General features: G+C 43.1%; 1 protein-coding gene across 1 annotated transcript in view; it reads left to right on the forward strand.

The window, feature by feature from the left end:
• Window positions 1-17,045, forward strand: part of ANAPC1 (anaphase promoting complex subunit 1) — a 771,271-nt gene that overhangs the window by 223,021 nt on the left and 531,205 nt on the right. The window contains exons 13-14 of the mRNA XM_085611802.1: window positions 3,019-3,156; window positions 9,857-9,997. Of these exons, the coding sequence (XP_085467928.1) occupies window positions 3,019-3,156; window positions 9,857-9,997 (279 nt within the window). The remainder of the gene's footprint in view (window positions 1-3,018; window positions 3,157-9,856; window positions 9,998-17,045) is intronic.

The raw sequence follows: 17,045 nt of genomic DNA on the forward strand, positions 1-17,045 counted from the left end.
TTGGCAGGTAATAAACTATTTTTCAAAATTTGTCAGCGGATGACTAGCGTGTGGGCGAATGTGGGGCTGTGAAACCCAGTGCCTCAGGGCGATGTATTGCCAGTATGCCTATCTGGCAAAGCCATAGCCACTGCCGAGGTGGGTGAAGTCCATCAGTGCATTAAAAAGATCTCCAAGTCTTTTATGGTTATCCTCTTGCCTCAAGTTATGTTCACCGAAAAAATCCCAGTACCCTACATTGAAGATGATATCAGAGTATTTATTCTGTCATTAAATTTGCATTCAGGAGAACAAACCTTGTATATCATCAGCAAGAGGTTTAAATGACACTCACCTTTTGTTTCTGGAGCTAACTAAATGAGGAACTGTTGGGCCTTCTATAGGAGTATGGTTTCACAAAACAATGATAGATTGGAGACCACCCAGTATAGAGCGCCAAATTGGCTTCAGAATGTCATACATTACCCTTAGTATTGTCTGTGTGCTTGGCTCATCTTCTCTCACTACCTTCTTGAACTTTTGTTTTCAACTAAAAGTGCACCGCTTCTGTAAGATAATGCTTAGCTACACGGTATTTTCATTACTGATCTTGATATGCTGAAATCAGTAAATCATAATATCGCAAGTGAAGAGAGACTGTGAGAGCTCATTTTGCAAGTCAAGTAGCATCTCAACAGTGACATGTTTGGCTTCATAGCAGTGTCACTAAGTCTTCCCTTATTCATGCCTCTAGAAAGAAGGTGTCAGTCCTTTTTAACAGCTCCAGAGTTATGTGGTACAGTAGGGGTTACATTTGTGTCTGCTCCCACATGAGGCCTAGAAGCTTTGTCTCTGGCCATTTGCAGGATTATTTGTATGCTAGATGTCTTCTGAGAGACGGAAATACTGTAGACCAGTGGTTCCTAACCTTTTGACTTGTGTGGATAATTGTGAAAAAGAGAATTTTAATTATAATGGGAAGGTTGGAGCTTTTCTAAATTCAATAAAGTTAACCCATTGTCCTTAATAAATTCTGCTGGATGCAGTTTCACCATACCATGAATCAATCTGAGGATACCAACATAAGTTTTAGCCTTCAATTTCAAATTCCTCTTGGGGTCACTGGACCACAGGTTAAGAACAACTGTTTTGGACAATAACAACAGCCCTGTTTATCATGATTTATGCAGATGAACCTGTATTCAGTAAGCAACTTACAGCCAATACCACACTTATATCCTCGAATAAATGACCGGATTCCTAAACTGTAGGCTCACCAGGACCTATTCCTTATTGTTAAGAGAATATTGTTTAGCAGTGTTACAATTCCATTGAAGCATCTTCTGTGAAGACCTGGCCATCACATCTTATTGTATATATCTTACTATTGTGGAAAAGAAAATCATGACGAAAGCTATTCGCATGATCTGAGAATGAGGTGGACCTCATAGCTGCAGATTCTCAAAACTGTTGGTCCTCAGACTTAATGTTTTGAGTCTCTTGGTTCTTTATCTCCCTCTGTCTAAACTGGAACTATCTGATTATTTAAACAAAGCTAATTCTCCAAGTCCATGATTCATGTGCCACTAAAGGTACATGGCACCATGCTTTCTTGTTGGCCCTTAAAGGCTTACATGGCTTTCACCACTTATATATACAGTTCATTATATATCTTGGTTATTTTGGCATGAACTCCATACACGTGTGCAGGGAGGGGACATCGATAGTATTGCCTCCTTTTTCTCACGTACTGCAGGAGGACAGAGGAGGGACTAGGATTGAGATTGACTAGGATTAATAATCTTTCTCCCCACACCCAAACCCTCCCCAATTTACTCCGGCTTACCAACCCTCATTTTATTATGGGAATGGGATGGGATCATCTGATGGAGGATGAGGTTGTGATGGCGGATAGGAAGACCTATCCAGCTTCTCCTATTCTATCCTCTCCATTATTAACCCTTTCGAGTCTGCGGTGAGATAGGAAGTGGTTGTGCTGGGCCTTTTGATAACTACTCGTCTCTCCCATTCCACTGCAGACCCTCTTCCTTACATCCCAATTTTTGGCTGTGGCAGGACAACAGGATTTTAAGGAGAAGAGGAATGGAAGTAAAAATAATAGGGTTCAGATATTGCCTATTATCCTATGTGCCCTTCACATTCACTAGGGCAGATCATTGAAATAGTGAGGGGCTGGCAGTAATGTGCACCCTGCTATCTTATCTCCACTCCTCCAGGTTCTGCCCATTATGGATGTTTGGGAGAAGGACAAGGGTGACCGCTCCATCATAGTCTTCCTCTTCTCATGTGCTCCCTGCAAGATTGGCGTTTTGCATTTGATGTTCTGTGTATGCAGTTTAGTTGGGTTTAGTTTGTTCTCGATATTCTGCTGCTGTTTCTCATTAAACGGTTCAGTGATGCGTCTGGCCTTTTATTAGGCCATATGCTCCAGAGAGGGATGTGGGAGTGGGTGGGGGGGGGGTCTACTTTGGTACCCATACTTATAATATACGCCACAAGAATGTTCAGTGATTTACAATAACCATATCAACCATAAACTCCAGCTGCTCTACATGTTTCCCTCATTAAAAGACCACAAAGCAATTGTGGTAGCTTTGATAAATAATGGTCTGAATGTCTCCAAAGCAGCAATTCCAGCAACATTTACAAACTTCAGAAACCTTAATATGGAAGCTACCTCACACACATTGTTTGCCAGTTTTTGACTGCATTTTTTGAAGGTCTATGTCATTCTAAGTAAACAAAGGAATATACAATATAACACCTGGGATTGTCTTGACCCGTATGTCCTCAGTGCTTCTCCACAATCTGTGTAGTTGGCTGTCCACGCCCCAGTTTTCATTCCATGTATACAAGTGTGATGTAAACAAAACCAAATAAGATCTTCCTGTTTCTTAATAGGTTTCTGCTTAACATATTGTGAACTGTTTATTCATATGTTTGTCATTTTATTATTGTTCAAGACCTATCACAAAGCAATGTATTGTTATAGTGTGTTTTTTTGTGCTTTATGAAAAGGTGGGAAAGGTATTTGTTCCTGGATTGCCAGCTCCTTCTCTTTCCTTGTCCAACATGATGCCACGCCCCAGCACACCTCTGGAAAGTATCAGTACCCCTGCCAAACCACTGACTAGGCTCCTTGGCCCTTTAAATGAGGTAAGCAGGAACGGGTAGTATTTGGGCAAGCTGAATTTTCTCCCTTGAACTGTTGTAAAAAAAAATAAAAGCATCTTATTCTCCACTAATATGCCACATCACAGCTTATGGGGCCCCACTGTAAGAGTCATAGTGGTGTCAACTTGGAAGCAGGAATTGGGCTCTTACGAGGGACTCTTCAGCGGAACAAAACATTCCAAAAGGCAATTGTTTTTTTCTTTCTTCTTTTCAAGTAATTTTTCATTGAGCATTGTTCATCTTACAGCATGTACGGGAAATAAAAGCAAATTATCACATGGCATACATAGCAATCTAGATCTACATTATCAAGGACAAAGATTGTATATGCATTTAGGGTGGCTCTTTTACCACCTACTACAGTTTCTCAAAAGGAGCGGTCTACACTTCACTCCCATCCCCCTACCAGATTGCCCCCATCAATCGCCCCTTAAGGCACGCCAGGCTGCCCACACTTTCTCCCATTTCTTGGGGCAGCCCCTGCTCTGATAAAGGACCCTTTCTGCCCTCTGGCACCATTTGAGGTCAGACTCCATTTCCTCGATAGTTGGGGGGGTTTCCTTGCCTCATGTCCGTGCTATGTTGTGCTTGGCCACTCCGCCCCCCACCAGCCAAATCTTTTGATGCGTAGGCCAGGTCTCTTCACCTGATATTGTCATGAGAAACCATTTTACGTTCATGGGAACCTCCCAAGACAAAACGTGGGGCATTTCCTCAGTGACCCCTTGCCAGTACTCCTGTATCACAGCACATTCCCACAGGATATAGAAGAATGTGCTCTCTTGGCTGCACCCCCGGAAGCTAAGTGCTGTGTCTGCTCTGCCTATCCAATGCATCAGTGTCATAGAATGGTAAGACTTGTGCAGAATCCTGTGTTGTATGTGCCAGAATCGGGTGCAAACAGCTATTTCCCATGGGCTCTGTATGACTCTACCCACTTTTCGTCTATTTTGCCTAGGTCTGCCATCCAGTAGTCTCTCAATGCCCCCAATGGGTCCGGGGAGTTATTGACCAGCTTTCTATATATTGTAACGATGCCTTTGTCGAATATGGGCTCTGTGAGTAAACAGTCCTCCAGAGGCATAGCCTCTGGTAGTTGTTCACCCTCTAAGATGTGTTTCCTAAGAGCGTGTCACAGCTGTAGATACCTATATTGCTCTGATTCCCCAGTTCAACTCTTGGTGAAGGACTTCGAACTATATCACGGCCTGTTCCCTCCAGATGTCCCCAGGTGCTCAATACCTATTAATCCCATCTTGAGAAGTCCGTCAAGCCCCCCCCCACCTCATGCAATAAGTCACCATCCCATAATGGGGTCAAGTTGGTGAGTCTACCCCTCCCCTGTGGCCCATTTCCTTTCGATCTACTCCATAGGCCGGTTCTTGGTGGTCCGAGAAATACCTATTCCTTTATTACTAGTAACTGTGTTGCCCAGTAGTATTTAAGGATGTCTGGGACTGGCGGCCCACCCTTTTATACCCCCCTGTGTGACTTACATAGTAATAGTCTGACCTCGTGCTCAATCTTCCGAAAAACTCCAGCGAGACTTTGAATGGCTTATTTTGGAGCATGAACAGGGAGCGCAGAAGGGCCATCATCTTGTATAGAGCCACTCTGCCCATTAAGGACAGTGGTAAAGTCCGCCAGTGAGCAACATCCCCACGCCAAATGGCAATTATCCTGCAGTGCTAGGGGCTTCTGCTTTAATCCTGCTTGTATCAGTCAGGGATGCTGAGGCCTTGAAATTCATTTTATAACTGTGTAGTGCTAATAATCTCAATTCTCCTTAAAATACAGTACATGAGACCTCAAGCATAGCGTGTCCTGTATGTCACTTGCAGCACATACAAGAAAAGCACTGACACATACAGGGCTATTAGATGCTTGGTTTACTTAATCTCTGCTACTTCAATCGTTCTTTATTTGTTTCAGTCTTTTACTTCTGTGAGATGAGCTTACCCTGTGAGGTAAGTTGCTGGTGTCCAAAGCCCCAAGCAGCAAGAAACCTCAAGGTCACTTACTCGAGGTAGTGGTTTTAAAAGGGCCCTTCTCCCCAAATCCTATCTAATTATTTGTTTACCTATTTATAGATTTGAGGGATTTTCCTCCTACGTAAGGAGTGAAACGAGGAAGACACATTAATTTTAATGATGAAAGTAATTTATCGACTTCCTAAACTTCTGTGATGGTATGTGTAAAAGTATCTCTCTTCATGCATGGTACTTCAGTAATTTGAAGTACCCTTTGCTTTGTTGTCTGTGCATCCATCTTAGTGATACACTGCACATGCAAGCAGTAACAATTCAGCAATGCTTTCTACATGTAAGACCCTCAAACAAAATTGAAATGGAGCATCATCCCCTATGCACAACCCTCCTAAGGGCGAATAGGTCAGGCATTTTCTCCCAGGGTAGAAGTCCATCACTTCAAAAAGATGGGTCCTAAAGAACATCCTGATGGCTTTCAGAGTAGCACCTATCTACTAGAGATGCAGCCTCTGCTGCTCAAAGGGGCATCAAGTGGGTGCCGACCTTGGAAATTAGGATGGGTTGTTAATCCCACTATTTTCTCATGCCAAAGAACGGAGACCTTTGTCCTATTTTAGATCTTCTCCCTCCGAATGTCGTCACCCTGTGGAAGGACACATTCAAAATGCTCACACTGGACCAAGTTGCCTTGGACCTACAGGACATATACTTGTATCAGTCTGTCTTGCAGTCCCATAGATGTTACCTGATGTTTAAGGTCAGACAGTTGCATTTTTAGTTTGCTGTGCTCCCCTTCAGCCTTACCAGTCCCACTTTGGTATTCACAAAGCTGATGGCGTGGTTGCTCTCCGTCTTTGAAGGTTTGATGGTGGTGGTGGGAGGGGGGTGTATTGGTGCCATTTTTCCTTTTCTAAAAAACTGGAAGTTAAAGGCAGGCCCACCACAGTCCATCCTAGACCTCCTGCAGACAGTGGCAACATTCCAGACAAGGCTGGGGTTCTCAATCAATGAGCCAAAGTCACCCCTGATTCCTTTGCAGACCCTTTCTTTTATAGGAGCTTCTGCTGGTTACTGTGCAGTTCTGGGTCTTTCCTCTGTCACAATGAGTTCAGGCCATTTGAGCTGTGATTCCTAGGTTTCAGCGGCTGTCCTGGATCTAGTTGAGAGCAGCTCTGCGGCTTCGTGGTCTTTTCATCCTATGCATTCGGCTTGTCCACTTTGCCAGGTAACACTATAACAAGTAGGGAGGTGTGGGGTCGCCAGTTTTGTGCCATAAGGCACTGGAGTTGGCTTGAGCGTCAGGGTTCCTCCCGGATCATGAACCATCTGGCAATACAAGGGTTGTCAAGCTCAGGAGGTGAAGATTAGCGGGTCACAAATGGCAGCTGCATCACAAGATGGCGCAGGTTACTTTCTGATACTGGGCAGAGCCCTGGATCACCCTTTTTGCAAACGTTGAGAATGCATTGTTTCAAAACATCTGTGTTTGTGTTACCAAGGACGCTTTCTTTAGAAGACTCATTCAGGCTAGAGTGGAGCACGTGACTTCTGCACACATTTTGATCTGTTGCCAATCGCCGTAAATAGTGATGGTCTATTGCCTCCTTAAAGTTTGCTAAGGCAACAGGCACAGATAAAATTCCTGGAGACTTCTACAAAACAGAGCCCCAAATATGGACAGTCTATCTAAATCAACTGTGAAATGCAATAGCGGCAGGGGGCAAATTGCACATTTTTTGGTGTGGTGCTGAAATCATAACAATATTCAAAAAGGATAAAGCAAGCGATCCCTCAAACTATAGGCCGGTTAGCCTAATCAATAATGCTCAAAAAAGCTTTGCCAAGTTCGATCCTACCCCACGCTCAAACTTATGGCAAGTTTTGCAATCATGGTGGGCCCAGGACACCTTATCAGACTTATAAGTAAATTACACGAGCAAAATTATGCTCAAGTTCGATGGGGCCCCAATGGAGAACTGACTGATTGTATCCCCATTGAGTGTGGCGGTGTGCGACAGGGCTGATTTCTTGCTCCAACACCGTTTTCCTTATACATGAATAATGTTGTGGATGCTTTGGGACACTGCAGAAATTATTTCCTGCCCTGAATAATATAAATGTACCAATTCTTTTATTTGCTGACGAATCCCTTCATGTTTTCAAGACACCAATGGTGCTCCAAATTTTCATCGACAAAGTCCCATGTTTTTGGTAAATCTAGGGGTCTGGAGCTAAATGCAATTAAAACCAAAAATATGGTGCTTGGTAAGGGCACGAGGAAAAATACTAATGTCCAAGCTGGTAGTGAGCTTTTAGAAAGAGTACATCATTTTAAGTATTTAGGGGTTAGACTCATTGAAAATTACAAGTGGACTAGTGAAATGAACAAGAACACCCTAGTAATTGAACATAATTCTAACGCTATCATCAGAATTTATAAAAAACAACATCACACGCAGTTTCACCAGCCTTGGAAATCTATCGTGCCAAGGCCCAAGGTGCGGCGCTTTATGGCGCTAAGATCTGGGTTGTGCTGACCTTCATTTGTTAACTATAGCTGAAATAATTTTCATTAGGAAGCTGCTTTCTGTTCCATCTAGCTCACCCCTTATCCAATTATATTTTGATGTGGGTCTGAAAAGAATCGCTAAACTGGCTGTTTACATTTTTTTGGTGTATTAGATTTGTCTTTGGCCCACACCTGAGTTAGGAGATTACAAAGATTTGCTCATAGATTTATTAAAAGCTCTGGAAGCTAGGACTCTCCCTTGGGTTAAATTTATTTGTATCTAGTTGGGGAAACTGCGTTTACAAATATATTGGGATGAACCTACTGCAATTGGTAAAGCAGACCCCAGTATCCTGAAGGCACGCTATTGGGCTTATATTAATGATGGCTACATAAAAAATAGCTCAAACAGCAGCCTGACCAACTTGTTTTTAGATTTTAAACCTTCTCCAGTTTTTGAACAATTTTTAGATCTAATACCTTCTCCTCTAGTGAAGAGTTTGTACATACGCTTTCACCATGGGACCCACCCACTAAGATTGTTTACTAAAAAATGGCACTTGTATGGGGATACTACCTCTTGCCCTCTGCGTGGCTTGAGTGATGAGAATGAGGTGCATATAATGCTTTTCTGCCTGGAGTACCATAATACACGTTGCAAATGGATTCTTCAAATTTGCGGTGATATGGGAATATCTAGATATCTGGCAGCATTTATAATTTTACAAAGTGAAACTACTCTAAAAATCATATTTGCAGTAAGCATGTTCTTACAGGCAATTTGGTATAAGACGAATACAATTTTAAAAGTAGCCATTTAACACCATATCCATTTCCTAATAGCTTTCTCCCCAATAAATCATATCCAATTTTTTTAATTATTTATGGTATATATATATATATATATTCCCAAAAGATGCCCTGCAACAGAGACGCACTCCTCCAGCCGATGGGTTTCACAAATATTTATTTGCATGGAACAGATTAACATCTCTGCCTTTTTAAATCCATTTTGCCTTACGCGTTTCAGAGCGTTCGCGCTCTTTCTTCAGAGGCAGATTCAAACACACAGCAGTTCTTAGATTACCCACAGTTCCCTACATGTCTTGATTGAGGCTTCCGGTGTGCCCCTCATAATAGAATTAATTACAGTGCATGACGGAACTTGTAGTTAATGTTTCAATAATTTTTTACCTCCAGTGGTCGTGCGTGTTTAAAGTTATTTTCTTGGACCAATTCTTACCCTCCAGTGGGTCACACTATCTTTTTAAACTGAGAGATCTTAATGGGGAAACTGTGTTTGTAAACTTTTTGCACCCAATTGCAGGTCGTAATTTGTACTGTTTCCCGTGTGGAATTATTTGCACGACGTATCTTGTTGTGTTCTTGTCAAAATATCATTTTAAAGAACCCTTTTGTTGCTGCTACGGATGTAATGTTATGTTACGTTATGAAATTGAAGATGTGCTATGTATTGATTTTACAATTTTTACTCACATTCTCTTCCAGAGTCATGATGACTTGTTATGTATATTTGCTGCTCCATGTTTCTCTTTTTCTGTGTTTTATTATGTGTGTTCGCTTTGATGGTTATCTGCAAACAAATAAAGTAGTATTATATGCTAAAAAAAAAAAAAAAAAGGAATGTCAGAGAAGCAGACCAGATGAAAGAAGCTTTCCAGTGCTAGACTAATGTTCCTGTATAGACAGATTCAAGCAAGTGCTCAAGTTTTTCAGTATCGAGGAAATGTATAATTAAATTCCCTACCTGATTATTAGCCAATTCTGGCCCTTCTCCTTCTAATTATGTATGAAAGTGTTTGTAACTAACCCACATCTTATATTTGGTACGCTCATAATATTTGTAGTACCAAGTGATTTTTTTTTTTTTTGTAAAGAACCAAAAATGTCCGTTTTCATGAGAGAAAGGAGATTGATTTGTGGTTGTGTGAGCATGAGCACAATACATGTGATCTTAGGGAAACTGTGTAAAACATCTTATTGTTGGTTTGAAAATTTCCGTACCTCCCAGACCAATTAATTTTGTTCAGTGACACGAATGGTATACATTGACTGTCTAGCCCCATGCAAAATTGAGAAAATGTAGTCTTTGCTACTGCAGAATGCATAATTGGTGCTAAACTGCAAAAAAACGTATGGTTTTCCTTGTTCATTTCTTTTGCAGGGAGTATTACTGTCACCTGTTCCTGAATTGAGGGATTCATCGAGACTTAATGAGTCCTCCTACATAGATGACTGCACTTTTTATCAACCTGGAACCTACATCCACTCTGTAAGAGATCCTGTCCATAACAGAGTCACAATGGTAAATATTCGTTTTTTATGCTAATTTATGACGGGGTGTAGAAAACTAGTCTCGATCACAAACTTAGGGTCCGATTTTAGATCGACACAGACGAGTTACTCTGTTACAACAGTGACTGATATCCCATCAGCTGAAATATAAATCCCATAAGATATAATGGGATTTATATTTCAGCAGACGGAGTTTCCGTCGTCGTTGTGACAGGATAACCCATCCTCCAAGATCTAAATCGGTCCCTTAATTATCAAGTGCACCTTCGTGATACTTTGGAATTGGCTATTTATGCATCATAGGATCTTCGTTGATGGTCGTCAATGCTAGAATAATTCCCTGCTGTGTGTGTGGACCCCAGCACACCTTTTGGTATCGTTTTTTTCCATGGAAACACCATTATAGAATAATAGAATATCTTTGTCCATGAGTTGATATCTAAATCTGTAGAATGGAAGCCTAATAGAGACCTCATTCTTTCATAAATGTTGAAAATAACTATCCACACTGTTGTCATAGAACTGCATTGCAGCATTAAAAGGCAGTAAAAACAACTCTCAACAGAGAACCTAAAAGCAAGCAAGCAGCCTGTTAGTCTCACATTGATCACAGAGACACAAGAAGCAGTCCAGTGAAAAAACAAAGGTTAAAGGGACATTTTAGTTAGATGAACATTTCTGTTAAAATATACCATTTCAAAAAATCAACACTGAAAATCACCAGTCATACTTATCTCAAGGAACTATAGATTGTGCCCTAAAGTAACTAGAACTTGCACCACCGGCCTTTATCCTTTGTATATTTTCAGTAAATTTCTAAGTTTTTTTAATGTAGAATATTATTACAATTCCAAACTATAACATCACTTCAATCTTTGTTTTTTTCAGTGCCTTTCTCTGTTATTTTTTAACATACAGTAAGAAGTTAATCGCTGTGCAAGGTGTGGGGTTGGGAGCAGGGCTGGGATGCTTGCCAGCCCTGCATCTATCCAAACGCAGGCACCACCCTCTCTTCCACAGCTCAATATGTCATGTAGGGTGTCCTTTTAAGTAAGGCAGACCCAACTGGCTTTATCAAAGGGACAACATATCAACACATATAATGCAGACCTATTGACTTTGTCAAAAACTAGCAAACACAACAAGATGATGGACGGATTGTTGACACTTTTCAACCACTCACCCCCTGTCAAGAGTTCTGGGTTGAATCCATCATTCTTTTGCTCGCTATGCGACCGCAGTTTTGACCCTGCCATATGCAAATCAGCCTTCACCCTGCTCCTCATGGGAACAGTCCAGCCCGAACTGCTAGGCCAGGTCCTTCGTAGACCGGAAACAAGAATTCTGGGACCGGTTTTGGGGTATCACCCCTCATCAGCCAGGATAGCTTGAATACAGTGGACAGAGAGCAAGGGACCCACGTGTGGACATACCCTTGACCACCTATGGCAAACATAGCAAACACAACAAGATGATGGATGGTTTGGACTAAACCATATGCAAATCAGTCTTGACCCTGCTCCTCATGGGAACAGTCCTACCCGAACTTGCTATGTTTGCTGTGTTCGCCCTAAGTGGCCAAGGATATGCCCAGACGTGGGTCCCTTCCTTGCTGTGCCATTGGATTCAAGCTAGCCTGGCTGATAGGTGATGCCCCAAAACCGGTCCCAGGATGCTTTTTTCTGGTCCTGAGAGGACCTAGCCTGGCAGTTCGGACTGGACTTATCTCATGAGGAGCAGGGCTAAGACGGATTTGCATATGGCTTGGTCCAAACTGAGGTAGAATAGTGAGGAAAAGAACTATGGATTAAACCCAGATCATTTGCCGGGGTGAGTGGTTGAAAAGTTTCAGCACTCCACTCTGTCCATCATCTTGTGTTTGGTTGTCAAAAAGTCAACAATAACTGTTATGAAGATTTCATAAATTCAAAAATTGAACTGTTTAATAATAATGATTGTTTCGGGGGCAAGATGGACGCTGACTGATCTCGGCGAAAAGTCGCTGCTACAACCACCCCCCCCCCCCCCTCCCCTCCCTGAAGAAGATACTGGATACTGGACTCAATGGATATGCTGCGATTAAATAGGAAAGAATAGGAAAGGATGGTGATATACTCGCACTCACTTTGCTGGCTGACTGTCAAAGGCTATCTGAGGAGGGCTGCTGCAGTGATTATTGCGGCGAGGTGGCTGCTGCTCGCTTTGCTCTCTCCAAACTTCGCCGACAGGGGGCCGATGGTTGGTGTGAATAGAACGGATCCGAAAGCGGCGAGGATGGCGAGGGATAGATCCGGCGTACCAACGAGATCTACTGAACCTCCTGCTTCCAAAGGGACTCAAATGACACAATTACCCCCCGGGTCTTCGGGCCGTGGCCGAGCGGCATCAGTCAGGGGCAAATCGGCGAAGAAAGCCGGCTCCAACGCTGCCGGACCAGCCCTGAGTTCTAAAAGTGCTCCGGATGTCTCTGTTGCTCGGGATTAACAGGGTGACACGAAGGAACTCTCCCTGCGGCAGTCTACAGTGATTGAAGCGTTCAGGACGACGGCAGGCTCCCCTGTGCAGGCTGTGATTGCAGGTGGAAGTGTGGTGGCGAGTCTGGAGACCGGAGGGCAGACAGTAGCTGGAGACGATTGTGGAAGTCGACCAAGGAGCATAGCTGAACCTGGGGCTCCCCCTGCTGGGGATAAGTGAGCACTGTGCGTTTTAGATGCTCCTGTGCCCTCAACAGATGGTGAAACTCTGGAAAGAGCTGAATTGGACGCCTATGGTAACAAAAGTCATGGCAAAAAAACGCAAAAAGAAGATAAGGGAGAAGACGGATTAAATAAAATCCTAGAGGCAGACGCTATAGAGAGTGAGCTAACCATGGCGTGCTGCCAAGAAAGAGAAGTACAGGCTGTTCTAAATTCTCCTACAAATAATTTTAAAAATAACAGCGGCGCAGACTTTAATGTGCTGGATAAGGAGAGTGTGAAGAATACGCAAGAGCGAAGGAGTAACTTAATAACAAAGGACAGGACACCACTCAGCCCCCCAGATACTGATAAGTTCTATTCTGTAAATGAGGACTCTTTCAAGCAGTGAGGAAAAATCATCAGGAGAATCCGATTCAGCAACATCTTCTGCCTCCCAGGGGGCAGCAGCGCGTAGATGCATGACCCTGAAACGGAGGTCAAAACAACTGTTAAATGCAAGATTGGAAGCTACTGCAGTTAAGGAGCTAAATTGGGATTACTCAGCTACTAGTCAAGTCTATGGGGACACACCAGAAGCACCAGAAGCTCCTGGAGAGGGTGCGGCCCCTCCGGCCTCGCTTGATCTGCTATACTCCACTCTTAAGCAGATGCAAGGGGAGGCCAGGCAAGAGAGCCGCAGAGCACGCCAAGCGACTAAAAAACTTCAAATATCATTACAAAAGGTAAACAAGCTGTATACGGATATGGTGGAAAGGGTGGACCAGGTTGAGTTGAGAACTGAAAAACTGGAAGAAGAAGTAGGGAGGATTCAGGTATCCAAGAAGGAACAGAAAAAACAGACGGAAGACTTTATGTGGACAATGGAAGACTTTGAGAATCGACAGAGACGGAACAATGTTAGTCTCCTGGGCCTTGAGGAAAATATTGAGGGTGGTGACATCTTGGATTTTGTGGTGTCCTTATTGAAGGGCGCCTTCCCGGATCTTTCTCAATGGAACTGGGCCACCGAGGTGCAGAGGGCACATCGGTATCCTCTCACAGCTAGAAAGAGCCAGAATGCAGGACAGACGACACACCCTAGAGCAGTCCTTGTCTATATTGGGAATTTCTTATTAAGGCAAGCTATACTAGATAAGGCAAAACCTCACACTAAACGTTCCTTTGACGGACATACTTTTTTCGCTAGGCCTGGCTTCTGTCATAGCACTGTAGAGAGACGGTGGAGAATGTGGAGAATGCGGCAGATGATTGCACCTTTTCAGGAGAGGGGTAGTGAGGCGTATTTGCTATATCCAGCTAGGCTCAAGGTGGTGCTGAATGGTCGGGCCCGAATGTTTACATCAGAGATCAAAGCACAAGAGTATCTGGAAGAATTGAAAGGTACTAGGTGAGGTGGGATGTGGCCTAGGGGAGGGGCAAAAAGAAAAAAAAAAGGGGAAAAATAACAAGGATTCAAGAAGTCAACTGCGGTTTGGAGGCAGCAGATGGAGGGGGGAAAAACCAGGGGGGGGACACTGTAGCGGCGACTAGAGATGATCAGCAACGCTGCCACATATAGGTCATACGGGACCTATTTGTCTGTGATGGGATTGGGGGGGTGGGGGTCGGGTGGGTGTAAGTACGAGCGAGGTTAGGGGGGCAGGACAGGGTGGGGTAAGACGGGGAGAGGGGGAGGGGAGGGGGAGGGGATGAAAGAACACAACACAGCACAGCACAGAACACTTCGGGTGGTACAAGGGAGATGGCAGATTTTTGGATTAGGAAGGCCACGGCATAGTATTAAGCTTCAACGAAAACATAAAAATGAGTATTAGAGTGGCATCTGTTATTGTCTGTGGTCTTAATGATCAACAAAAGAGGTTTAGAGTTGCTGCATATCTTAAGACACTGCGTATAGACATTCTTTGCCTTCAAGAGACCCACATTGAGGAAACCAGAGGGTACCTTTTGGAACAACTGGGATTTAAGCTCTTATCGCCACTAAACAGGGGGTAAGGACAAGGGGGGTAGCCGTTCTAGCTCGTCATCGGAAATTAGCGATTAAAAGAAAGGCTGCAGATAAATGGGGGCGCTGGGCCTTGGTAGAATGCACATTCCAGGATGAGACATTTACTATCTGTACTGTATATGGATCAACGGCCGATGACCCAGAGCTTCTGACATTTTTGGAAGTCGAACTAGCCTCATGGTCTACCCCAGGGATAATGTGCGGCGATTTTAATATAGATGGTATTGGTAGACCTTGGGGGAGTACCGGAGGGGCTTATGGTGGCCGGAAAAAAAAAGTCTATTACGCCTTCAGCAATCTTTTGCAGAATTATGCTCTGGTAGATGTATGGGGGCGACTCAGGCCTAAAGATACGCGTAGTACTTTTTTTCTGCGCCTCATAAATCAATTTTTAGATCAGATTACTTCTTTGTTTCAAGTACAATGCTATCAAGGTGCAGTATAGAAAAATACCCCCGGGTTGTCTCCGATCATAACCCTTTAATACTCAATGTTACTCTAACAGGGTGCCCTAAGCAGAAGCGAGAGTGGACATTTGAAAGAGGGCTCTTGGTGGAGCCAGAATATCAGATTCATATGAATCAATGGATAGCGTCTTTTTGGGGGGTTAACCGTGGTAGTACAGGGGCAGGAATGGTATGGGACGCCTTTAAGGCTGGAGTTAGATGCGAAACTTTAAGCTATAGCCTGTTACGCCAAAAAAATTAAGTGGCACTTTTGGATAAACTCTGAAAGGCATTAGCATTGGTAGAAGAGGAATTGGTGGCTGCAATTGTTGGTGGTAATTCATTGGAGAATATTATGCTGAGAATTGCAGTCATACGATCAGAGATGGGGGATGTCTCCACAACAAAGATAGCTGCGCGATATTTAGCAGAAAGAGAAATATGCCACGAATTTAGTGAAAAGGTGGAGCAAACACTAGCTGTTAGAATAAGACAAAAGAGTGCTGCAGGAGAAATCTCCAAGATTAATGATAGCAACAGCTCCCCTGTAGCAAACGTATCTGAGATCCGCAATGTGTTTCACAACTACTACCAAAATTTATACAGTGAGGAACAGCTGATGGAGAAGAACGGGATTCAAGAATATTTGGGAAAAATCCCTAGGGAAACTATGCTAGAAGAAGAAAGGGATAGTTTGGAAGGGGAAATTACGCAGGATGAAATTTATGCAGCACTCAGCGATTTACCTTCAGGTAAAGCTGCTGGGCCCGATAAAATTCCTCTTGAATTCTATAAAACATTTAAAGAGGCTATCGGCCCTGACCTGGTAAATATTATAAGGACGGCTCAGTTAGGTCACGCTGTACCCGATTCTTGGTCAATTGCCGAGATAATAGTTTTTCTCAAAAAAGGCAAACCATCGAGAGATCCTGGCTCTTATAGGCCCATCACGCTAATGAATAGCGATGCAAAGATTTATTCCAAGGTTTTAGCAATGCGGCTTAACTTAATTATTGGCAAAATGGTACATCCCTGTCAACATGGGTTCATATTAGGAAGAGGGACTACCCAACATACACGTAGGGTTATAACATTATTCGACTCCACCATAGTCTCGGGAGACCCTATGGCTCTAATTTTAATGGACGCTGAAAAGGCCTTTGATAGGGTCTCATGGGGTTATCTATGGGCTGTTCTAAGTTGGTTCGGGATCGGAGATGGGTATATAAAGGCGATACAGGCTCTTTATAGAGACCCGATGGCTTACTTAAAAATAAATGATGGATATACGGCACCCTTGGTGATTAAGCGTGGTACACGGCAGGGCTGCCCATCCTCACCTTTGCTCTTCGCTTTATATATCGACCCACTTATTCGAAGACTAGAGGCTAATGAAGGAATACATCCAATTATATCACAAGGGTTGGAGACCAAGATACTGGCCTATGCGGATGATATCGCTGTGATAACTTCTAAACCTGGGGAAGCATTAGTGGCAATTGAAACTGAAGCTTTAATTTTTGGTTCGGTTTCTGGATATGCACTTAATCAAACTAAAACGCAAATCGTGAAAAATAAACTGACTGTGATTGATGATCCTAGGGTGTTAGCTTCGGCAACATATCTTGGTATAGTTATAACTACAGATTTAGACACCTTAGTAGATAGAAACATCAAACCGATTGTAAACCAAGTCACGAAAGACCTAGATAGAATGAACAATTTGCATCTATCAATAGTTGGATGCACTAATGTTGTCAAGATGATCATTTTGCCCAAAATACTATATCTCTTCAGGGCAATCCCTTTGGAATTTGAGAAGAGATGGTATGAAATATTAGAGCATATGGTTAACAGATTTATCTGGGCCCACGGCAAAACGAGAAGAGCTATACGATATATGTC

This window comes from Triturus cristatus, chromosome 6 (assembly GCF_964204655.1).
Source record: "Triturus cristatus chromosome 6, aTriCri1.1, whole genome shotgun sequence".
Lineage (NCBI taxonomy): Eukaryota > Metazoa > Chordata > Amphibia > Caudata > Salamandridae > Triturus > Triturus cristatus.